The 26,182-nt window shown below is 48.0% G+C and overlaps 1 protein-coding gene across 1 annotated transcript in view; it reads left to right on the forward strand.

The window, feature by feature from the left end:
• SMC1B (structural maintenance of chromosomes 1B) overlaps nucleotides 1-26,182 on the forward strand; it is a 512,286-nt gene that overhangs the window by 80,092 nt on the left and 406,012 nt on the right. The window contains exon 5 of the mRNA XM_082255760.1: nucleotides 24,015-24,253. Coding sequence (XP_082111886.1) covers nucleotides 24,015-24,253 — 239 coding nt within the window. The remainder of the gene's footprint in view (nucleotides 1-24,014; nucleotides 24,254-26,182) is intronic.

Raw genomic sequence — 26,182 nt, forward strand, 5'->3', positions numbered from 1 at the left:
CAGCTCCCCATATTGACGGAAAAACACAGAGTTGTTGACATTGTTGCAGATTTATTAACCACTTGCCGACCGCCGCACGACTATCTACGTCGGCGGTCAGCCCCTCACAGGCAAACTGACGTAGGTCTACGTCGCTTGCTTGTGAGGGTCTAGGGAGCGAGTGCGCGCCCACGGAGGCGCGCTCCCGCGTGACCAGCGGACCCCCCCGCGCGTGTGACCAGCGGACCCGATGTCCGCCGGTCACTCGGCGATGGAGAGGGAGAAAGTCAGGCGGCTTGTGTAAACAAGCCACCTGTCATTCTCCCCTGTGTATGAGAGATGATCATACGGTTCTACTATGTAGAACCGTTGATCACTCTGCATACAGCTGAAGCCACAGCCAATCACAGTAGAAAGCACGCCCCTAGGGACACACACAGCCCCTCCCTCTCAAATAAAGTTAACCCCTTCACTACCAGTGTATTTTTACAGTAACAGTGCATAAATATAGCACTGATTACTGTAGTAATGTCACTGGTAACCCCAAATGTCAGTCAAGGGTCCGATCTGTCCGCCGCAATGTCGCAGTACCGCAAAAAAGATCGCAGATCGCCGCCATTACTCGTTAAAAAAAAAAAAAAAACAACAAAAATGACAAAAATCTTTCCCTTTGTTAGTAAACGCGATAACTTTTGCGCAAACCAATCAAAATACGCTTTTTGCGATTTTTTTTTTTTTTTTTACCAAACATAGGTAGCATAAAACAAATTGGCCGAAAATGTTAAAAAATTTTGATTTTTACATTTTTTTTGGGGGGGGGGGGGGATTTCATATAAAAAAATGTGAAAAATATTGCTATTTTTGCAAAATTTACGCTCTTTTTTTTGTTTATAGCGCATGATCAAAAAATCGCACAGGTGATCAAATACCACCAAAAGAAAGCTCTGTTTGTGGGAAAAAAAGGACGCCAAATTCGTTTTAGATACAGCGTCGCATGACCGCGCAATTGTCCGTTAAAGTCACGCAGTGCCGAATCGCAAAATACCCCCAGGAAGGGGGTAAAATCTTCCGGGGCTTAAGTGGTTAAAAAAGAAAAACTGAAATATCACATGGTCCTAAGTATTCAGACCCTTTGCTGTGACACTCATATATTTAACTCAGGGGCTTTCCATTTCTTCTGATCATCCTTGAGATGGTTCTACACCTTCATTTGAGTCCAGCTGTGTTTGATTATACTGATTGGACTTGATTAGGAAAGCCACACACCTGTCTATATAAGACCTTCCAGATCACAATGCATGTCAGAACAAATGAGAATCATGAGGTCAAAGGAACTGCCTGAAGAGCTCAGAGACAGAATTGTGGCAAGGCACAGATCTGGCCAAGGTTACAAAAAGATTTCTGCTGCACTTAAGGTTCCTAAGAGCACAGTGGCCTCCATAATCCTCAAATGGAAGACGTTTGGGACGACCAGAACCCTTCCTAGAGCTGGCCGTCTGGCCAAACTGAGCTATCGGGGGGAGAAGAGCCTTGGTGAGAGAGGTAAAGAAGAACCCAAAGATCACTGTGGCTGAACTCCAGAGATGCAGTCAGGAGATGGGAGAAAGTTGTAGAAAGTCAACCATCACTGCAGCCCTCCACCAGTCGGGGCTTTATGGCAGAGTGGCCCGACGGAAGCCTCTCCTCAGTGTAAGACACATTAAAGCCCGCATGGAGTTTGCTAAAAAACACCTGAAGGACTCCAAGATGGTGAGAAATAAGATTCTCTGGTCTGATGAGACCAAAATAGAACTTTTTGGCCTGAAATCTAAGCGGTATGTGTAGAGAAAACCAGGCACTGCTCATCACCCGTCCAATACAGTCCCAACAGTGAAGCATGGTGGTGGCAGCATCATGCTGTGGGGGTGTTTTTCAGCTGCAGGGACAGGATGACTGGTTGCAATAGAGGGAAAGATGAATGCGGCCAAGTACAGGGATATCCTGGACAAAAACCTTCTCCAGAGTGCTCTGGACCTCCGACTGGGCCGAAGGTTTACCTTCCAACAAGACAATGACCCTAAGCACACAGCTAAAATAACGAAGGAGTGGCTTCACAACAACTCCGTGACTGTTCTTGAATGGCCCAGCCAGAGCCCTGACTTAAACCCAATTGAGCATCTCTGGAGAGACCTAAAATTGGCTGTCCACCAATGTTTACCATCCAACCTGACAGAACTGGAGAGGATCTGCAAGGAGGAATGGCAGAGGATCCCCAAATCCAGGTGTGAAAGACTTGTTGCATCTTTCCCAAAAAGACTCCTGGCTATATTAGATCAAAAGGGGGCTTCTACTAAATACTGAGCAAAGGGTCTGAATACTTAGGACCATGTGATATTTCAGTTTTTCTTTTTTAATAAATCTGCAACAATGTCAACAATTCTGTGTTTTTCTGTCAGTATGGGGTGCTATGTGTACATTCTATTTGTGGGGAAAAAAAAGACATCAATTTTATATGGGTATGTTGCTCGACTGCACAATTGTTCCGTTTAACGTAGCCCAGTGCCGTTTCGCAAAAAATGACCTGGTTATGAAGGAGGGTAAACCTCCCAGGGCAGAAATGGTTAAAGTAACGCAGTGCCATATAATAAAAAAAATAAATGGCCTGGTCATGAAGGGTTGGGTTGGGGGCTAAAATCTTCCGGAGGTCACATGGGTAAAGAAGAACTCCAGCTTTTCCTCCCTAAAAAAACAGATGCAATGTGCATGTAAATGAATCACAACCCCCACTGTACCAAACTCAGGCTTCAATTTCAAAATCAGTTCTTACTTTCTGTGTAAGGCTTGAGCCCTTTCTTCTCTCAAATCAACCAAAAACTGTCCAAAGAATCATATTTACAGAATGCCCTTCGGCATCTTTTGTCCCAGGGAAAAATTGTGCCATTACCCTTGCAAGAAAGGTTCAAAGGTTTCTTTTCAAACCAGTTCACGATACCAAAGCCCAACTGGTGTATTCGTTCTATTCTGGACTATAAATCGCTCAACAAATCCCTTCAAATTCCAAAATTTTACATGAAATCCAAAAGGTCTGTTGTTGCTTCTGTGGGACATCTGTAGACATCCAAGATGTTTATCTGCAAATTGTCCACCTAATCAGTAGTTTCTGCGCTTTGCAGTGCAGACATCCATTTTCAGTTTTTCGCACCTCATCTTGCCCTTTACAGAACTCGGGCATCCAGGTCACAGGTTATCTAGACAACCTTCTTCTGAAGGACTCATCTCCTTTCCAGCTGGCTGTAAACGTCCACAGGACTATTCAGCTGCTCAAGGTCTTTGGTTCAGCCTTCTTTTCTCCTGCAATACTTGTCTCGTTCTGGACACATCCCCATGAACTGTGAATACCTCTTTTTATTGACTACCCATAGTACTTCTTATAAGGCAAGCTCAGCCTGTGCAGCGTTATCAGCCTGGGCATGGGAAATAGAGCCATTACATTTACCAGTAGTTTACCTAATTTCCTCCCACCTTGGTTTATCTGCATGATTGAAGTATAGGCAAAGTCTTTCTTTTGCATTTTCAAAATGCTTAGAAGAATGGTGGAATGCATACCTACATGTTTGCTTGCACCCTCCCTTGTAGGAGTGCAAGTGAAGCTCTCTAGTTTAGCTGCAGCCTCTTTACTCCTGGTAGTGTGGGAACTGGTATTAACTTGAACTGCATGGTGTGCAGCTGTAGCAACCTATCAGGGTTTTTTCATCCCTGCCGGTTGTTGGAAAGGGCTATCACTGGCATGCAGGAGGGACAAATCCAGTGTGTGAGGGAGCTTTAGGGCAGACTTCACTTGTGCAGTCTTAAATAGAATTATTATTATTCAGGATCTACAGGCATCATTCAAATATTGTTGTGCGTTTTACACGTTCGAGAATATTATTCTGATTATTTTAATTTATTACTAAAAGGCGATGTCTGAACTATCAATAGAATTATGACGCAGTGCCTCCAGCCGATTAGGGCAAATAATTTAATAACTAAGAAAAAACCCAATCAATTTTGTTCAGACACTCAATAGTATACCACAGCAATTTTCCGGAGTTCTTTTTGATCGATTAATTTCTTTTTAAAAGCATATACCAATCTTAGTGAAACAGTCTACAGTAGGGAATATATATAAGAATATTTATTCGCAAGACATGTTTTAACCATAAATGATCAGACTTGAGTGACACAAAGAGATAACCTTACATAAAATACAAACTTAAAACGATAAATGCAATGTGATATTAGCTAGACGATGAAAGTAAAATAAAGCAAGATTACGTTTTTCCCAGATGTAGTATGAACCATAAACGAATGTTCTATATAATCAGACCACAATTGTCTGCGCAATGCACAGTCTGATAGTCACTCCACTGCAGATGAAGCGAGAATAGACTATGCAAAACGTGAGACTAATACGCCAATATGCGCTAAATCTAATTTTAATAAAAATGTTAGAAAAACAAAAATCATCTCTTTAGAGAAAAATATACATATGGTTTATACGGCTGGGATTGTACTCTCGTTACTGTTAAATATGCAATGTAAAACATTTAAGGAAGTACATAAACAATATAGAATAATAATCAAATAATTAGCAAGTAATATTTACCATATTTAAATGGTGGCTAGCTTAAAATGGTCGTTACCAGAGTCCTTAAGATGGCTGAATTTCCAAGATGGTGGCCAATTAGGGAGGAGTTTCGTTGGCGTCCCTCCAAGTTTCAGGTACATGGTGGAGCAAGATGGATTCTGTATAGATGAGTCTATGCATAGCTGTAGTAGCGTGTGTGTTGTATGTGTAATGTAATGTGTGACGTGTCGTGATGTGTGATGTGTCTCCTATTACATCTGGGGTTCCTTTTTATATTGTGTTGAACAAAAGGGCAGTAAAAATTACCATAAGCCAAACCCAGTGGGAAGAACATTATCCCCATTGGTTGGGATTACTTAACCATTAACTGACGAGGTCATTGGGCGACACCTCTACGGGTTAACCAAGATATGGGATATTAAAACTGTATATTTCTCCATTTAAGAATATCATAACTAACAACATAATAATTTATCTATACTCTCATCCTCTATACATGTCCATCTAATATCCACCATGTGTCGAAGTAAAAATTGGACCTGGTAACTGGATCTGGTAATACCATTGAATTAAGAATATTACTAATACAATATATATATATATATATATATATATATATATATATATGATTGTAAATGACTGATTTACCCATATACTTTACATTTAGTAGCAGTAAGAATGATATAGATACCTAGACAGTTATATATATATATATATATACACGTATTGCTACACAACAACTTGTATATGTAAACTTTTCCCCGTGTGTGTGTAGGTGAATGAATTACAAATTCTAGTCTTTGTCCATGCTGATTTCCGTTTGTTTGTCTTCTCATGGTTAAGACAATAGTTTCTGCTGGTGGATGGGTGAACACAGGTGTTATCCTGAATTTGAGTTTTGGCCATTGTGTGATAAAAACGTCTCATGGCCAGAACATAAAGTTTTATGATCCTTCTGGCTTCTCTCCTTTCATGACCAGGGGAAGAATGTCTTTTTATCCTTTGAGCTCCGTTTGTATGTAAACCTTTCCCCCCAAAGGCCGTTCCACCTGGGATAAGCAATTTAGTTGCCTGCCTTTCCCGAGCATTATATTCAAAGTTTGTCAAACACAATTACCTTTCTGGGGGCAGATGACATAGCTTCTCATCTCAAAGTACATGTAAATAAAACCATTTCAACAATGAACGCAATGTGTGCTTCAAACTGAAAGGGTTTTGACTGAATCAGTAATTAGTTAATTTGAGGCCTCAAAGTTCAAAATTCGTGACCTGTAATAATAAAAATGTATTTCTATTTCGTACTGAAAGTCTAACAATATCTTTTCAGCCAGCGATTCCCTCTAATGTAAAAGCCATCCTAGTGGCAATTAAGGTAGCGGGGGGGACGTGCCCCCGCTGCCCTCTGGTGCTTCTCTGGCCTCTCCTGTGTGAATGGGAAGCCAGAGATCTGATCTGGCAACAGGTTAGCATAGAGCTGGCCGAGGACCGAATGGTCCCCAGCCATCTCTATGGCCCTGGGAGGCCAGAAGTGTCGTCATGACATCACTTCCAAATCTGGCAGATGTAAACACTGCCATTTTTTTTTCCTGGAAAGCAGAGATCAAGGTTTTTTTTGTGTGTTTTTGTTCCAATAATTTTTATTGAAAATTTTTTTAGCACACAACGAAGTACGAAATAGTACAAACAGATCACTCAATGGTGTTACAGTGGAAATCGTCAACATCCACATGTTCTGGTTACAATATAACTATACTGTATCATAGTTAGTGTACATAACCAACTCGCCCGAAGGGGTTAAATGGTGGCATGTGAGCACATAACACAACTGTCAAGATCCTTACCATAGTTCTCTTTAGGCATAGGAATGTGAATATCAACATGTTTGGCAAGTCAGAAGCATTATTCGTTTTTGGTTCCAAGGCAGGAAAAGGGAAAATAAGGCGGGGGGAAAGAAGTCCTGCAAGATAAATTATGTTTGGCTGAACCACATTTGCCTACACTAATCTGAAGAACACCACATTACCAGGTATGGACCAGGTTAGGGGCAGCCTTGAAGCCCGCTCTTAAAAGTACTGATTAAAAAAATTCAGATCAAAGTTAAAAGTTATTGAAGAGGTTAAAAGGGAGAAAAAAAAAGGAAATGCCACTGATCGCCATGCTCCAGAACAGCAACACCCCCCACCTCCACCCAACCTTACAGGGACTGGCGATATCCAATCCAGGGGTTCCAGGCCTTTTCAAAACTATGTTGTTGGTTGCGAAGGATGCTAGCCAATTTTTAATTTAGCATGATCCAGGAGATTTTGTTTTTCACAATTGCTAGATTTATCGCAGGTGTTTTACATACTCGGGCTATGACGATCTTGGCTGCCAAAAAAAAAAAGTGAGAGTCCTGAGATTTCTAAGTAATTCACTCGATAGGTTGGAAAATAGTACTGTCTTAACATTTTTAGGAATATTCAATCCTGTCACCGAATATACCAAATTGAATACTCTTGTCCAATACCATTTCACCTTTGGGCAAGTCCACCAAATGTGAAGCATGCTTCCCTCCTGGCCGCAGCCTCTGAAGCAGACAGGTGATGCATCCGGATAAATTTTTGCTAACCGTGTCGGAAACAAGGTACCATCACGACAATACCCTGTAGTTCGCCTCCACCAAGGAAGTATTTAAAATTCCCCTGTGCACCATGAACGACCATTGGAACCAAACTTCCTCTTTCTATAGTTTTACCTAGATCCGCTTCCCAAGCTAGTTGGTAAGAAAGTTTAGAACCCTGATCCGCAAACAAAGTGTACAGCTCTGAGATACTACCTCGTGTCCCCGGGCCTCTCAAGCATTTATTTGCATAGAGTGTGTGTGATAATGTCACCCTGGTCTCGGCACAATATCTGTAAATAATGAGTAATTTGGCAGAGTTGAAATGTCTCTGATGGGGGCATTCTGTAAGAGGGCTTTCTAATACCTTTATGGTCTATAAAATGAGCTATCCGGGAAAGATCATTGTTGATCCACCATGTGTTTGTGTGTATGTTGGGGCTTTAGCTAGTTTGGTACCATTACATTTTGCTTTTATGTTTATCGTGGATGGAAATACGAGGTTCTGACAGTGTTTATGGACAGTACCTATTGCTTTTGGCCATGTTCACACGGCCATTTTCACTGACGCTGGTCCTTTTGTATCTGTTTAAGCTCTGCTACTTTTGTACCTGTCGGGATTCGAACCCGTGACCAGCCACATCCCAGGCGGTAGCCCTGCTTACTAGGCTACCGTCCTCTCTGGACTTTCCTCCCTGAACATTCCTCCCTGAAGCCTATTATTTCAACCTTAGTCTTGCCAAGCCTTGCTCACCACCCTTGATTCCTGACACCTGGTACTTCCCTATATAAGTCCAGCCCCGTGCACTCAAGCTTGCTGATTATTGAGCTCCTGAGCCTCGATCAAGCTACTCCTCACCTGCTGCTCTTATCTACTACCACAAATCCAACGCTGACCAGGAATTGACTACCGACTACTCTTCTGCTTTGTCCCTACCTACTGAACTGCTACCTCTGTTGCCGATCCAGATTGTCTGACCACGCTTACTGCTGCCCGCCCCGACCTTTGGCTCGTCTGACTTCTCTCTGGTAATTTCCCTTGTCTGCTCCTCTGCCTTCGGACCGAACCTGCACTCTGCCTGGCTGGGTGATCCTGAGGACCGCGTCCTGGTGTTAGCTTGCAGCGCAGTCTATCCCCACCATTAGGGGCTCTAGTGAAAACCAGCTAGCACTTAGTTTCCGCACCTCAGGTGAACCCGTGTCCTCATCAGAGTACTACGCGGTGTCCATCCAGTATCCAGCACCTACTACCTGCCTGGGGTCTTTGCCACTGGGCTCCACTCCTACCTCTGGCCAGCAGTCCTCTGACTCAGGTGAGCCTGTAGGATTGTTACAGTACCACCCTTGCTGGCTCCCTGGAAACGCTCCTAATATGTAATAATGTTGTGTTTTTCTTGAGCGTTTTTGTTTTTCTTTTATTTTGTACTTGCCCCAGATTGTCGGGGTGACAGTATTTACTTCCTGGTATCCATCAGTCCTTAGCTCAGACAAGGAGGCAGGTGGGTATGCTTAGCTGAGAAAACTTCTTTCTCTTACGTCCTCTGACAGTCGCCGCCTGTTCAGTCAGCCTTCACTAGTGGGTAATGGCGCCCTCTGCAGGAGCAAGCTAGGCAGTTTGAAAGGTTAATAAAAACTTTATATACTTAGACACACCTCTAGGGGGCCATCCCTCAGCCATTATCCTGATCCAGTTATCACTGTTCCTCAGTTTTATGCTGCCTAGCGTCAGGAGTAGGCTAGCTTTTCCTTGCTGGGACCTAGCGTCCAAGCTCTTAGTTTTCTTAGTTTTCTTTTTCCCAAAATATGTTTTTTTCTTTTGAAAATTGATTTTTATTTCTCTCACTACCGCTAGTTAGTCTGGGAATTTTCCTGGAGGACTGCAAGCGTCAGCAGAGCTGGGCCTCGCACTGGATAATCTAGATCCTTATGGAGCCCCAGTCTGCCAACAAGCGTCGCAGGTCACTGGTGCGTCAAAAAATAATAAAATTGGTAGAGAAAAAATACTCTGAGGGACAAAGGTCTCCCTAGGTGGATATAGGTCTGTACCTAGCAGCCTGTGCGGTCGGTGGGGGGCGTGGGGGGGCTCCATAGCATCAAGAGGTTCTCCCTGGGATCCCCTGTGGTGGCCAGATCGTGCGTATGTGCTGCAATTGGCGCCGTTTAGCACGGCTGCCATCTTGGATAAGGGCAGATTCTCTGAGCTCAGTGTATGGGCAGCAGCCATTTTAGGTCCTTGTCCTGGCGCCGAACGGGCGCCATCTCGGCTGTGGGCAAACGTCTAGTAAGGGCAGTGGCCATTTTGCCTGTGATTTCTCCCATTGACTTTCATTAGGCACCATTTTTTTTTTTGTGGCTCAGGGTGGGCATAGGCCTCTAGGGTTGTGAGGTCACTTCCTCCCTCTCTTCCATTTCTTCACTGAGTAGCTTGTGGCAAGTACTGGCACTGTGGATGGATTTTTACGGTTTTCTCTGGCATTTTCCTGGTAAAACTGTTTTCTCTTGTGGCTACTGCCTTTTCTAAAGGGGCTCTTCAAGTAGTGCAAGTAGCGAAGGGGGTCTGCGGGCCAGCGTCCCATTAATTTTAAATTGCAAATATGGACTCCTAGGATAACAAATTCCCCACAGACTTGGTTGGGGCTTTGGGTACTCCTGAATCCTCTTCCATGGCCTCATCTGCTGCTCATGTGACTTTGGCGTCCAAAGTGGATCTGCTGATGTCGGAACGCACTTCTCAAAAACGGCCTATGCCCTCCCAGTCCTCTGACTCAGAGCCTGAATTGGTTGCCACGGACAACGTCCCCCCCCCCCCAGAGGGGTCCCTGTTCTTACCTTCCGAGGGGGGAGGAGGAGAAATCTTCCTCGGTGGTGCGGGAACGTGCTGTGATGGACGCACTCATTAGTTCCATTAGGGAGACTTTGAATCTAGACGATGAGCCATCTCAGTCAAGTAAGCGGGCTGCCTTCGGGTTCCCGAAGGGCCCAGAAGTCAGGTCAGGTTTTCCCCTGGCCTGAGGGGTTTCAAGAAATTGTGAACGACCAATGGCGTTGCATCAAACAAATGCTGGTGGTGCCTAAGCGTTTTCACTACCGCTATCCCTTTGCGGAGGCTGTGGACAAACGTTGAACGGTGTCTTCTAAGGTGGACCACACTGTTTCTAGGCTAAATAAATCCACCTTGATGCCGGTAGAGGACTCTCCGGTGTTCAAGGATCCCGCAGATAGGCGTTTGGCGGGCTCCCTGCTCAAACCTGTGTTTGCTTCAGTGATGGCCTCTCAGGCTCTCACGGCATGGTCCAAGGGGCTTCGGAGCACCCTGGTGGCAGAGTCGACCTCTCCGACTGCCCTTGACATGGTGGATCAGATGACCCAGACCGGGATTTACCTGTGTCACCCGGCCTTGGACGAGGCTCTGTTAGTCGCTTGGCTATCTGCGGTTGGGGTCGCGATCTGCCGCATTATTAGGCTGAAAAGCTGGTTGGCGGACCACGCTTCCAAGAAGACTGTGTCTGATGTCCCTTATGTGGGGATTCGTCTTTTTGGGGACACTGGATGAGTTGATAAAGGTTCTTACGGGGGGTACTCTTTTGCCCCAGGTCTCTAAGGGAAAGGCCACTCGCACTAGGCGGGGACCTTCTTTTAAAGCTCAGCGTGGGTCCTTTCATGCCTTCGGGGGCACAATAAAAAGGAAAGTCATTCAAGCCCTCCGGTGGTCGGGTAAGCCAGAGGCGGCCCAGTCCATCTCTTCCTGAAGGGATGCCCCCGTTTCAGGGGTGGGGGACATATGCGTTTCTTTCCGGAACCCTGGTTGTCCAGAATTCAAGACAGGTGGGTTCACGAGCTGATTCGTTTATGGTACAAGATCGAGTTTCGATCTCGCCCCGCAGACAGGTTTTTCCCATCAAATCTCCATCTGACTCCCGATCGTTTCAGAGATTTCATGGGGGCGGTACAAGATCTGCTCGCCCAAGGAGTCATTGTGCCAGTGCCTTCACGGGACAGGTTTCACAGTTTTTTTTCCAACCTGTTCATGGTGCCCAGAAAAGAGGGCAAAGTGTGTCCGATTCTGGACCTAAAGTCTCTGAACCGCTTTGTACAGGTGCAGAAGTTCCGGATGGAATCCATCAGGTTGGTGGGGGCGTCGTTGAGTTCAGGGGACTTCCTGGCCTCCATCGACTTGAAGGATGCGTATTTGCACATCCCTATCTACAAGGGTCATCAGAGATATCTCCGCTTCGTGGTGGTAGAGGAGCATTAACAGTTTGTGGCATTGCCCTTCGGTCTCGCTTCGGCTCCCGGGGTATTCACCAAGGTTTTGGCTCCAGTGCTGGCTTTGCTGCGTTTAAGGGGGATTGCATTCCTTGGTTATCTGGACGACCTCCTGTTAAGATCGAGCTTGTGTGCAACTTTGACGAGCGATTTTTCCGTAACGGTTCAGACACTCCAAGAGTTCGGGTGGACCATCAATTTTCAGAAATCTGCACTGACTCCCTCAGTTCGCCTTCAGTACCTCAGGACGGTCCTGGACTCAGCTCAGGCACGAGTTTTTCTTCCGGAGGACAAACTCCGGACCCTGCGGGACAAGATCAGGTCCCTCCAGGGACAACAATCTCTCCTCCTTGCGGGCCTATATGCGGTCTCTGGGTCTAATGGTTTCGGCCTTCGAATCCGTCCCGTTTGCTCAATTTCACACGAGAACTCTGCAAGCGGAGATCCTGGCCACGTGGGACAGAACGCCTCCGTCTTTGGACAGGAGGATTTCTCTGAGCCACCTCGCAAGATCGGATCTTTTGTGATGGCTCCGGTCACCAACTCTGACACAAGGCAAGTCCCTCTGGCTTCTGCTGCAGATGGTGCTCACCACGGATGCCAGCCTATTAGGCTGAGGTGGAGTTCTGGGCATGCTTTGTGCCCAGAAGACATGGTCGATGGAGGAGGCCTCTTAACCGATAGATGTCTTGGAGCTCAGAGCAATCAAACTCTGCCTGTTCCGTTGGTCTCCTCGGCTTTGACATCAATCACCAAGGGGGCACCAAGAGTTCCCGGGCTGCCACGGAAGTGGCCGAGATCCTAGCTTGGGCCGAGACGCACGGTTAGGCAATTTCGGCCGTTCGCATCCCGGGTGTGGGGAACTGGCAGGCGGACTATCTGAGTCGCCAGACTCTGGACCAGGGAGAATGGTCCCTACATCCGGAGGTGTTAAGTCTTCTGTGTGCCCAGTGGGAGTCTCCGGATGTGGACTTGTTCGTGTCCCGTCTCAACAACAAGGTGGTAAGGTTCGTGGCCAGAACCCGCGACCCTCTGGTGGACGCCACGGACGCGTTGGTGGTGCCATGGCACCAGTATCGGCTGATTTATACCTTCCCTCCGATTCAACTGTTGTCCAGGTTCCTCTGCAGGTTGGCGTTAGAACGGATTCAGGTCATTCTGGTAGCTCCAGACTGGCCGCGTCGGTCTTGGTACGCGGACATCATGCATATGGTCATTGAGCCTCCCAGGCGGCTTCCGCGAAGAGACGATCTTCTGTCTCAAGGGCCGATCTTCCATCCTGCTTTACAGTCTCTGGCTTTGACAGCGTGGCTGTTGAAAGCCAGGTCTTGAGAGATGGGGGTCTGCCAAATGCGGTCATTTCTACCTTATTGAAAGCTCGGAAAGCTACCTCTAGAAAAATTATCATCGCACCTGGAAGGCGTATATTGCCTGGTGCGAATCGCAAGGGTTCCATCCCCGCTCTTTCTCGGTGGCAAGGATTTTGGATTTCCTGCAGGAAGGTGTGGCTCAGCGTTTGGCGCTGACCACGATAAAGGGTCATTTGTTGGCCTTAGCCATTCTGTTACAGCGTCCCATGGCGACTAATTATTTGATTCGCACCTTTATTGAAGGGTTGCAGCATCTGGCTCCCCCGAGGAAGGCTCCTTTGCCTCCCTGGGACCTAAATTTGGTGTTATCCGTGTTACAACGGCCTCCCTTTTAGAACATCAGATACATTCCTCTGCCTGTGTTGTCCCAGAAAGTTGCTTTTCTGGTAGCCGTCACATCTACTCGCAGAGTGTCTGAGTTGGCGGCTCTGTCTTGCCGTTCGCCTTATCTGGTGCTTCATAGGGATAAAGTGGTTCTGCGACCCAATCAGTCTTTTCTCCCCAAGGTGGTCTCGACTTTCCACCTTAATGAAGATATCGTGTTGCCTTCGCTTTGTGCGAAGCCCAAGCATCCCAAGGAATTTGCCTTTCATTCCTTGTATGTAGTCCGGGCAGTCAGGGTTTACCTGTCTGCCACAGAGTCTTTTAGGAAGTCTGATTCTCTGTTTGTCCTTCGGAAGGGTTCGGCTGCGTCAGCAGGAACCATTTCTAAGTGGATCAGACAGAAGATTGTTCAGGCCTATTCAATCAAGGGTCAGGTTCCTCTTTTACCTGTAAAGGCTCATTCTACTAGAGCTGTCAGTGCCTCTTGGGTTTTTCGCCACCAGGCAGATGTGCAAAGCGGCGACCTGGTCGTCTGTGCACACTTTCACAAAATTCTACAGAATTGATGTACTGGCATCCTTGGGTGATTTCTTTGGCCGCAAGGTTTTGAGTGCAGCAGTTGTTTGAAGAGACGTGTTTTTTTCGGTCTCTTCCTGGGGTGTTTTCTTTTTGTTACTCTGGGTTAGCTCTCATTTTGAGCTTTGTTGCCCTGTGGGCTCAGGTTGTTTTCTGGCCCGGTTGTTTTGTTTCCTTTTTGGTAGGTTGGGTTTTCCCACCCCTCACACCTGCACTGCTTTGGGACATCCCACTAGTGAAGGCTGACCGAACGGGCGGCGACTGTCAGATGACGTAAGAGAAAATAGAATTTTTGTAAGAACTTAACGTAAAAAATATTTTCTCTGAGTCCCCTGACAGTCGCCGCCACCGCCCCTTTGGTTCTTGAATCTGGGGGTTATTGCCTTCCGGTACTGCTTGCTACAAACTGAGGATCAGTGATAACTCGATCAGGATAATGGCTGAGGGATGGCCCCCTAGAGGTGTGTCTTAAGTATAGAAAGATTTTTATTAACCTTTCAAACTGCCTAGCTTGCTTCTGCAGAGGGCGCCATTACCCACTAGTGAAGGCTGACTGAACAGGCGGCGACTGTCAGAGGACTCTGGAGGTTCCAAGAAGCATGTGGTCGGGAAAAGCAAAGACCAGCCAATCAAGTCCTCGTCTGCATGAAGGGTCGCCCTCACCCGATTCTGGGGTGGGGGGACGTCCTTGTTTCTTTCTGGAACCCTGGACCTCCTTGATTCAGGACAAATGGGTTCACGAACTGATCCAATCTGGGTACAAGATCGAATTCCGGTCTCGCCCGTCGGACAGGTTCTTTCCGTGTAATCTTTGACTATCCCCAGTCCGGTTAATGGACTTGCGAGGGGCAGTACACGATTTGCTGTCGCAAGGAGTGATTGTACCGGTTCCTTTTCAGGAACATTTTAAATTTTAAAGGGTTTTATTCAAACCTCTTCACTGTGCCCAGGAAGGAAGGCAAGGCGTGTCCCATCCTGGATCTCAAGGCCCTGAACTGCTTTGTGCGGGTACAGAAGTTTGTCTCAATGTCAGAACTCTGCAGGATTTCGGTTGGAACATCAATTTCAAGAAATCCGAGACACCTGTCTTAAGACTGGATTATCTGGGTTTGACTCCGGATTTAGCCTTGGCCAAGGTGTTTCTTCCCCTTGGACAAGCTGCAAAAGTTGTAGGTGGCGATTCGGTTGTTATTGGCGAACAATTTGTCCTCTCTCCGAGTTTGCAGGCGGGCCTTGGGTCTGATAGTATGAACCATCGAGGCAGTTCCGTTTGCTCAGTTCCATACCAGATCTTTGCAAAGGGAGATTCTTGTCAAATGGAACAAGGATCCGAAGACCTTGGACTCTTATTCGGTTAAGCCACAACACAAAGTCTGCTCTGTTGTGGTAGATTCAGTCTCCAGCACAATGCCAGGGCAAGTCCCTCCCCCTGTTGTTTTAAATGGTGGTGACCATGGACGCCAGCCTATCGGGCTGGGGCGGGGTGCTGGGGAAGCTCTGTGCCCAGGGTACCTGGACGATGGAAGAGTCAAAACTACCGATAAATGTTTTGGAGCTCAGCACAGTATAGCTTTGTCTGAGCCATTGGACGACTCATCAACAGGGGAGGCACCAAGAGTGTCTTGGCTGCCAAGGAGGTGGCCGAGATTCTGGCCTGGGCGGAAAAATTGATTTCAGCCCTCTCTGCTGTATGCATTCCAGGGGTGGATAACTGGCAAGCGGATTACCTGAGTCGTCAGGTGTTGGATCAAGGGGAGTGGTCCCTGCACCCGGAGGTGTTTCATCTCCTGTGTGTTCGTTTGGGGACTCCCGAGGTTGAACTGTTTCCTTCTCGCCTCAACAAGAAGGTTCAGAGATTCGTTGCTAGGTCTCGAGATCCTCTGTCCGACGCCACAGATGCTCTGGTGGCTCCTTGGGGGTCAGTATTGGCTAATTTATGCCTTTTAATCCCTTGAAACTCCTGCCGAGGCTTCTGCACAGGGTAGAGGTGGAAGGGATTCCGGTCATTCTGGTGGCTCCGGACTGGCCTTGCTGGTCTTAGTACGCAGACTCAGTAAAGTTGGTCGCCGATGCTCCTTAGAGACTTCCTCTCAGGGAAGATCTGCTGTCTCAAGGTCCAATCTTCCATCCTGTTTTTTAGTCGCTGGCTTTAACGGCATGGTTGTTTAAAGCCAGGTGTTGAGAGATAGGTCTTTCTGACTCTGTGATTCCTATGCTATTGAAGGCTAGGAAGTCGACTTCTAGGAAGATACAATTTGCGTTTTTTAATCTGCCCAAAAACAAAGTGGCCAAAAAAAAAGCAAATCGCAGTAAAATCGTGTGCGCAAAACGCACATCAAAAAGCACTACAGATATGGATCAAAAGCAAACTGTATAAGTGTGAACCGAGCCTTATGCTGGCCATACACACAAAGATTTTAGGACGACAATATTCATACGAAAAATCTTTGTACATTCACTGAATGAAAGCACGTCATTTGAAAATTTCACTTGCTTTTAGCATTCAATTTTAAAGGAATGTAATTTCTGAATGAAAACCACATACACAATCTGAAAATTCCTTTGACAAAGAAGTTTCCTATTCAAAATTTCCTGTCACTGTGGTAGAAAACAAACTGAGATTTGACCCCACTAACGATTAGAAAACGAACAAATGTTATTAAAATGAAAAACTTTTGAAGGAAGACATTGTTTTTGTATGGCCAGCAAAAGTGACAGCAGGCGCAGGTAGCTTTTTATTAAGCCACCTGCCTAAGACAAGGGAGTCTGTCACACATAATATATTACAGTTCTGTCTGAAAATTGTCAAAACAGTCTTTCATTTTTTCTCTTACGTCCTCAGACAGTCGCCGCCTCCTCTAAGTCATCACAATTGGGTATTGTCCACCTATCCGTAGGAATAGCTAGGCATATAGACTTAGTCAAAAGACAAAAGGCATTAGCATGTACACACCCACGGGGGCTGTCCCATCTGGTCAATACCCCCCTGCATCACCACTCCCAACTCAGTTTTAGTTTGCCTAGCAATCAGGAATAGTCAGGTTACCTTGTGCTGGGGCTTCAGTCTCAGCCTTCCTATATCTTTTATTTGATTTTCTTTGAAAAATGTCAGTTTTTTCTCTCACTTTACTAGCTGTTTATTTTGTCAGCTTTAGTGTTAGTTTATTCTTCGGATGAAGATGGATCATGCGGTGCTGGGATTCGGACTGGCCGCCCTGGTTCTTCAGGGCACTGAGGGTCAGATGGACCCCCTGCCCGCCATCGAGCATTCAGCTATGGTTCGCCCTGGCATTATGAACGACCCATCCCTGTATGCTGCAGGGATGCAGCCGTGCGGTGGCTACCTCACAGGACTCGTCTGCGCTGCTGCAGCGTCATGTCCCTGGCTCACGGCACTCCCTGTCAGGAGAGGACAGAGGTTTATCCGTGCATAGAGGCTCCCCCACGCCATCGGGTACAGGTAAGTACTTTTCTGTGTGGGGCCTCTGTCTGGGGTGGCAGTCTGTGTTGCTGTGTGTCCCCATGTCTGTGCCTGTGTGACTCCCTGTGCGATCCCTGCGGGGTTCGTTTTGTACAAATTTGTATGTTTTTTACTGGGGGTCCCTGTGTCACCTTAGGTGCATGTTGGGGGTACAGACGTGAGTGTTGTGCGGCGACCGCTGCGGGGGTATGTTCGCGCGGTCCGCCATGTTTTTTACTGCACATGGATATGGCCCCTCTGGGGCAAGCATACAGATCGTTTTGGCGCCCTCCGCCGCCATTTTGTGGGCTGTAGAACGATCGGTTCGGCCGCATGTCGGCGGCCATCTTAGTGAAGCCTCCAATGAATTTCCTATGGGCAGCCATTTTCCCTGAGGTCTGGCTTATAGCCAGCCCCTTCTAGCAGCATTTCCTTTTCCTCTCAGGCAGCAAAGGACACAGGTAGCAACGATCTGCGGGCTCTGCACTGCATCTCTCTCTGTCTTCTTCTGTATACTGCTTCTGGCTCAGTTTTTCTTTTTCCTTTTGGGGGTCTTCATAGCTGTGACAGTAGCGGTGGGCTGCGCACTCCGCAGCGCTATTTAAGGGGACAGTACATCATTTTTTTTTTTGCACTGTAATTTTTTCTTGTCTTGAGCCATGGATTCTCAGGAAAGCAAGTTTCCTCCAGCTTTAGTGGGGGGCCCCAGTTCTCCTGTGGCTCCGCTGCGACCTGATCTGGCTGCTGTAGTTGCGACTTTAGTGGCAAATATGGAAGTGCTGATGTCTGAACGGGCTGCGAGAAAACGGCCCAGGCTGTCTCTCTCTTCTGATTCAGATGGGGATATGGCTGCTGCTGCAAGCGTGCCCTTTTTGGGGTCCCGCTCATCCTTGGACCCCCCGGGGTCTGAGGGGGAGGCTGAAATTGAGGGTGTTGACACATCCTCCCCTGGGTCGCCTGAAGAACGGGCGACCATGGATGAGTTGATTGTTTCTGTGAAAGAAACCTTGCATTTAGAGGATGAGCCCAATCCTCTGGGCGTTGTGTCCTCCTTTGGGACGCACAGGGCCCGCAAGTCAGCGCAGGTTTTTCCCTGCCCAGCTGAATTTCATTACACTGTTCGTGGTGCCTAGTCGGTTCAAATTGCTTTATCCTTTTGCGCCGGCTACGGAATCGCGATGGTGTGTGCCTCCACAGGTAGATCACACTGTGGCCGTGCTGAACAAGGCTACCTTGGTTCCTACTGAGAATACCCCGGTTTTCCGGGATCCCACGGACCGGCGGTTGGAGTCTCTAGCCCGCCATTCCTATACGGTGGCGGGCTCGTTGCTCAAACCCGTTTTCGCGTCCGTTATGGTGGCTCAGGCAGTAGCTGATTGGATCAAGGTGCTTAGAAGCAACCTAGTGTCTGATGACGTGCCGCCTGCCCGACTGGAAATGGTGGACCAGATCCACCAAGGAGTCATGTATTTGTGTGATGCAGCCTTAAATGAGGCCCCCTTGGTGGCTCGCCTCTCGAGTGTCGCGGTGCTTAACCGGCGACTGATATGGCTGAAGAGCTGGTCGGCCGACCAGTCCTCACGGAAAACAGTTGCTGATTTTCCCTATGCTGGCTCTCGCCTTTTTGCCGAGGCGTTGGATACCCTGGTGAAAGGAGTCACGGGGGGCAAGAGCACTATGCTACCCCAGAACCCGAAGAACAAGTCTTTCCGAGGCAAGCGGGGTTCTGCGCCTAGATCCACTCAGGGGTCCTTTCGTGCCTTTCGGAACCAATCCAAGGGCAAGCCCTTCAAGGCCCAGAGCAACCAGAAGAAGCCCTGGGCGGGTAAGCAGAAGGCCGGCAACGCCGGCTCGGCGGGACAATCCGCCTCTGCCTGAAGGGGCGCCCTCACCCATTTCAGGGGTGGGGGAACGTTTGCGTGGTTTCCTTCAACCTTGGCTGCTCCGGATATCGGACAGGTGGGTCCAGGAAATCGTTCGATCAGGTTACAAGATCGAATTCCTTTCCAGGCCGGCGGACAGATTCTTTCCCTCCAATCTCCATCTGCTTCCGGGGCGTCTGCAGGATTTGCATCGGGCGGTGCAGGACCTGCTTGCTCAGGGAGTGATTGTCCCGGTGCCTCATCGGGACAGGTTTCGGGGGTTTTATTCAAATCTGTTTACTGTGCCCAGGAAGGAGGGCAAAGTGCGTCCTATTCTGGACCTGAAAGCGCTAAACTGCTTCGTGCGTGTTCGAAAGTTTCGAATGGAGTCTCTCCGTTCGGTTGTGGCCTCCTTGAGTCCGGGAGAATTCCTGGCTTCGATAGATCTGAAGGATGCGTACCTGCACATCCCCATTTTCGAGGGTCATCAGCGGTACCTTCGGTTTGCTATCGCAGAGGACCACTACCAGTTTGTGGCGTTACCTTTCGGTCTCGCTTCGGCTCCAAGGGTCTTCACCAAGGTGTTGGCACCGGTCCTGGGCCTGCTACGGGCCCAGGGCATTGCGGTTCTGGGGTACCTGGACGATCTGCTTCTGAGATCAAGGGCCAGCCAGGACCTTGTGCTCGACCTGTCCATCACGGTACAGACACTCCAGGAGTTCGGATGGACCATCAACGTTCAGAAATCAGCGTTGTCTCCGTCGCTTCCCCTTCCCTATCTGGGAATGGTTCTGGACTCTGCTCAGGCAAAGGTGTTCTTGCCGGAGAACAAGCTCCGGTCTTTGCGGGACGAACTCAGGTCCCTCAGGGACAATCCGTCCTCGTCACTCAGGACCTGCATGCGGGGCCTGGGGTTGATGGTGTCGGCCTTCGAGGCGATTCCCTTTGCCCAGTTCCACACGCGGGCTCTCCAGACGGAGATCCTGGCCAGGTGGGACAGACTTCCTCAGTCCTTGGATCTGGATGTCTCCTTGAGTTGTCAGACCAGATTGGCTCTTCTGTGGTGGATCCAGTCCCCGGCGGTGGCGGAAGGCAAGTCCTTCCGCCCGGTGGTGTGGACAGTGGTTACCACGGACGCCAGCCTGTCAGGCTGGGGTGGAGACCTGGGCAACCTGTCTGCCCAGGGCACTTGGTCGGAGGAGGAATCCTCCCTCCCGATAAATGTGCTGGAACTAAGAGCAATAAAACTCTCTCTTCCAGTGGTCGGACCGTCTCCAGGGCCTGCCTGTTCGCGTACAGACGGACAATGCTACCGCGGTGGCTTACATCACCAAGGGGGCACCAGGACTGCTCGGGCGGCCCGGGAGGTGACCGATATTCTGTCTTGGGCCGAGACTCATATCCCGGCGATCTCGGCAGTTCACATTCCGGGTGTGGAAAATTGGCAGGCCGACTATCTGAGCCGCCAGACCCTGGACCAGGGGGAATGGTCCCTGAACCCGGAGGTCTTTCAGATGCTGTGTGCGAAGTGGGGATCCCCAGATGTGGATCTGTTTGCATCCCGGCTAAACCGAAAGGTGGAAAGCTTCGTGGCAAGAACGCGCGATCCGTTGGCGGACGCCTCGGATGCGTTGGTGGCCCCTTGGCATCAGTATCGTCTGATGTACGCCTTTCCTCCGATTCAGTTACTATCCCGGTTCCTTCGCAGATTGGCCTCAGGACCGCACATGGTGATTCTGGTGGCACCGGACTGGCCTCGCCGGTCCTGGTACGCCGACATTGTTCACCTGGCGGTGGCACCTTCGTGGCGCCTGCCTCTACGGGAAGATCTTCTGTCTCAAGGTCCGATCTTCCACCCTGCTTTACGGTCGCTGGCTTTAACGGCCTGGCTGTTGAGACCCAGGTCTTGAAGGACAAGGGTCTATCAAGGCTAGGAAATCTTCCTCTGGTAAGATCTATTACCGTACCTGGAAGGCCTACTTCACCTGGTGTGAGTCCAGGGGGTTTTCCCCTCGTTCTTACTCGGTGTCGAGAATCTTGGCTTTCCTCCAGTCTGGTGTGGATCAGCGCCTGGCGCTGGCCACGATTAAGGGCCAGGTGTCAGCACTGGCGGTCCTTTTCCAACGCCCTGTGGCGTCTCATTCCTTGGTGCGCACATTCATTCAAGGTGTGCGACATTTGGCTCCTCCCAGAAAGGAGCCTTTACCTCCATGGGACTTGAATTTCGTCCTGTCCGCATTGCAGCGTGCTCCCTTCGAGAATATCAGGGAGATATCGTTGCCTCTGCTGTCAAAAAAGGTTGCTTTTCTTGTGGCGATCACTTCGGCTCGCAGAGTGTCGGAGCTGGCGGCGTTGTCTTGCCGCTCCCCTTACTTGATAATTCACAGGGATAAGGTGGTTTTGCGACCACCCCCATCCTTCGTTCCCAAGGTGATCTCTGATCATCACCTTAATGAGGACATTGTCCTGCCTTCGCTTTGTACGAAGCCTAAGCATCCAAAGGAGATTGCTTTGCATTCTTTGGATGTTGTTAGGGCGATCAGGATTTACCTGAAGTCTACGGAATCCTTTCGAAAGATGGATTCCCTCTTTGTCCTTCCTGAGGGACCTCGGAAGGGCATGGCTGCGTCCGCAGCGACTATTGCCAAATGGATCAGACAGACCATTGAGCAGGCTTACGCCTTGAAGGAACAGGTTCCGCCCTTCCCTGTTAAGGCGCACTCTACCAGGTCTTTGAGTACTTCCTGGGCCTATTGGCATCGGGCCTCGGTGGCCCAGGTGTGCAAGGCGGCGACTTGGTCGTCGGTGCACACCTTTTCCAAGTTCTACAAAGTAGACGTTCCGGAATCAGCTGATGCTTCCTTTGGCCGCAAAGTTCTCAGTGCGGCTGTGCCATGATGGACCCTTGTTTTTTTTCCCTGGGTTCCTGGCTTTTGGCATTTGCTTTCCTGGGCTGTTGCTCCTGTTGAGCATTGTTTGTTGCTGTTGCCCAGTTGGTTCTTACAGTGCATGTAAGATTCCTTTCTCTGATGTGGGTACTGCGTTGCCTTTTCTACGGTTGCGTCTCCCACCCCTCATGTCTATACTGCTTTGGGACATCCCAATTGTGATGACTTAGAGGAGGCGGCGACTGTCGGAGGACGTAAGAGAAAACTGAATTTTTGTAAAATCTTACCTGTAAAATTCCTTTCTCTGAGTCCTCCGACAGTCGCCGCCCCCGCCCCTCTTTTTGGGGTTCTTATTACCTACTGCTATGCTACCAAACTGAGTTGGGAGTGGTGATGCAGGGGGGTATTGACCAGATGGGACAGCCCCCGTGGGTGTGTACATGCTAATGCCTTTTGTCTTTTGACTAAGTCTATATGCCTAGCTATTCCTACAGATAGGTGGACAATACCCAATTGTGATGACTTAGAGGAGGCGGCGACTGTCGGAGGACTCAGAGAAAGGAATTTTACAGGTAAGATTTTACAAAAATTCAGTTTTTTTTTTTTTTTTTCTTTAACCACTTGCCAACCAGCCCCCGCACATTAACTGGGGCAGGTCAGGTCTATTGCGCGAAATGACGTACCTATTTTGTGCAATAGCCTGTGGGGGCGCATGCCGATTGGCCAGAGGGTCAGCCAATCAACGGGTCTGGTGGACGCGATGTCCGCCGGCCACTCGCAATCGCTCCCCGTAGAGAAAGAATGGCGGTCTGCCTCTATAAACAAGACAGACCACAGTTTTGTCACAGATGAACACAGGGATCCTGTGTTCCTGCTATTCAGGAACACAGATCTCTATGTTAATGTAGTGAGTTCATCCCCCACACGGTTAGAAAGCACTCTCTAGGAGCACACTTAACCCTTTTATTGCCCCTGGTGTTAATCCCTTCCCTGCCAGTTTCATTAGTTCAGTAACCATGCACATTTTTAGCACTCATTACTGTAGTAATGTCACTGGTCCCCTCAAAAGTGTCAGGTGTCCAATCTGTCCACCGCTATGTCGCAGTCCTGCTAAAAATCGCTGATCGTCGCCATTACTAGTAAAAGATAAATAACCACCTAATTTGTAGTCGAGATAACTTTTGTGCAAACCAATCAATATACACTTTTTGGGATAATAATTTTTTTTTTTTACCAAAAAAAAATAAATACTTGTTGGCCTAAAATGATTAAAAAATTTGTATTTTTTTTTTTTTGTTGTTTTAATTGTCTGTTTCATAGCAGAAAGTAAGAAAATATTGTTTTTTCTTTTTCAGAATTGTCACTTTTCATTTGTTTATAGCGCAAAAAAATAAAATGATACCACCAAAAGAAAGTTCTATTTATGGGAAAAAAAGCACATTCATTTTATTTGGATACAGCGTGGCAGGACCGTGCCATTGCCAGTTAAAATAACAGTGCTGTATTGCAAAAAAATGGCCTGATTATTAAGAGTATGACCTTCCAGTCCAGAAGTGGTTAAATAAAAAATTTGATATCTGAGTCCTGATGATATTTGCCAGATTTAGCTTGTAATAATATATACAGTGTATCTCTTCTGTCTGTTATTCTCAGAGCGAATTAGAGATTTTGCTATAGCCATATAGCTGGTTATTTATATTTACCACTGCATATAGATATTTAGGAATAATTTTTTATTTTTTTTAAACTTTACTTATTAAATAAATAATACACCACACTTTAAAGATATTATCCAAATAATCATAACCATAATCGGCCAACTAATCTATTATGAAAATAATTGTTAGTTGCAGCCCTACATTTATCATTTTCCTCCCACTTCACAATTATGCGCCACCTTTTGTTGGTCTATCACATAAAATCTCAATAAAATATTTTTACGTTTTTGGTTGTAACTTGACAAAGTGTGAAAAATTTCAAGGGGTATGAATACTTTTTCAAGGCACTATATATATATATATATATATATATATATATATATATATATATTATTCTTATTATTCTTATTATTTTTTTATATATAGGCTGATCGTTATAAAAGGCTTCGACAGGAACTTCTTAAAAGTAAACAACATCTCCAGCTTTTTCAGCTTTTTTACAATGAAAACAAATTGGAGAATTTATTTGGAGACTTAAATGAAAAACATATGGAAACCAACAGTCAAAAAGACCAACTTTCTAACATTGAATCTGAACTGAAGACTGTAAAACAAGGTTTTGGAAGGCTGAACAGAGAACTACAGCAGATTGAAAAAGAAATAAAGTAAGGCGGTTTTAGATGGACTGTTGAAATCATGTTGTATCTTAAATAACTTGCCATAAAAACTAAGAGCAGATTTCATAAGGGGCCTGCACATATTCTTTAGTTCTCTGCAAAGCATCCCCTGTTTATGGGGAACATGGAGATAAAACTAAAGTTTAAATTCTAAGTGAGTTATGGTATCCTTTAACATAACACAAGCTGACTTTCTCTATCGTTCATTGACGGACGCAGTTCTCTCTGATTCATATCAGTAGGGTTATACTGCCCCCTACAGGAGTAGGACACTAGGCAGGAAAAAGTTCTGGCTACACCTATAGGCAGTTCCCTGAGGGTACACCCTTTCTCTTCCTGCATAGGATGTCAGTTTTAATTTGCCTAGTCAGGAGTAAGGACCTAGTTCCTTGCTGGGATCTCTGGTCCTGGCATATAAAGTATTTTTTTATGTCGATTTTTTTTTTTTTTTTTTAGCTAGCTTTTTTTTTCTCAAACTATTTTTCCTGTGAGATCTTCAAGCAATTATGCCGGGCTGGGAGATAGACTGGACCCCCATATCCAGTGGTCACCCCAGTCTGGCCAGTGAGCGCGTGCAGGCCTTAACTCGGCGCTGGGTCGGCCGCGACATAGTCCCACTGGACGGGGACTGGCCCCGCGAGTTAAACGTCTCGCCAGGACGCACACGACAGGGTCTAGGCTGATGTCGCAGCGTTCCTATTTGGCCGACAGCCCCCCTACTCCGGTGGTGTGGGGTTCTGTCGAGATGGTGCCCGCCTGTGTTCCCGGTATGGTGAGTAAATGTAACACCCCCCCCCCTGGCGGATTTTGGGGTGGACACGGGCCCTCTCCCTGGGATGGTTGGACCCTCGCACTCCTGGGTTTCCCTCTGTCCTATTGTGACCCCCCTCCTGTCCACCCCCCCCATGTGGGGTGCTGTTTGGGCCTACCTGAGCCTGGGGCCTAGTGTGCAGGCAGCATGGGGGCCGGGCGAGTGTGCGCTGTCCGCGGTGCTCAATAATCGTGCGGGGGGGGCCTTGCTGTTCTTCTGTTGTTCTTCTGAAGTGGATGGTGCGGATGGGCGTTTGGGGGGTCCCCCAAAGGGCCCCCGAATACCACGATTTGTGGGCGGGCCGCCATTTTGTTGTAGCCTCTGTCTGCTTCTATGGAGGTGGCCATCTTGGTATACCCGATTTTTTGTAGGGAAGGCCGGTGGGAGTGCCTAAAGGACAGTGAGTCTTGAGGGTGGTCTCTCCCTCTCTGTGGGGGGTCCGTTTGCGCGTGCCTGACCTCCGGGGGGCGCTGTAGCGCTGTGGGGCCGTTTAAAAAAAATTAATTTTTTTCATTTTTTTTTTTAAAAGTTGCTGGTGGGTTCCTCAGGTTCCCACCTGACCCCCTCACGGAGGCCGCAGCGCAGTTCGGGACGCATTTGGGCCCAGGGGGTGGTGGTAAGTGCGCTAAAACTTTTCTCCACCTACTCCTGCCTTTTCTGATGTCTCGGAGTCTGAGTCTGGCTCAGGCGCCACAGGCGTGGGCCTGACGTGGGCCTCCCTGCCTGGTCTATTACCTCATGCCCTGTCTCCTCGGATGATGAGGATGACCTTTCCACCTCCCCTGCAGCGACGGGCGCTGGGGGATGAACTGGCTGTTTTCGGTGCGTGGCACCCTGCAATTTGGGGGTCGCAGCGGCGGAAGCGCATAGGGTGCAGGTGGCATCTGGCACTCACATGCCACCCGGAGCTGCTCATTTTGTTGGCTGCTCATGTAGGTGTGGAACCGTCTGAGACGTTCCCCTGGGGTGTCTAAGAGGCCATTAGCCGTTGCCCTTTTGGGGGAGTCTCTGGTACAGAGGACTGTTTCCGCCTTTCGTGGACGTACGGTCACTAGCTGAACGGGACTACCGTTGTTCTGGTGGAGGAATTCCCGTCTTTTAAGGAC

Source organism: Pelophylax lessonae, assembly GCF_965119305.1.
Source record: "Pelophylax lessonae genome assembly, chromosome: 4".
NCBI classification, from domain to species: Eukaryota; Metazoa; Chordata; class Amphibia; order Anura; family Ranidae; genus Pelophylax; species Pelophylax lessonae.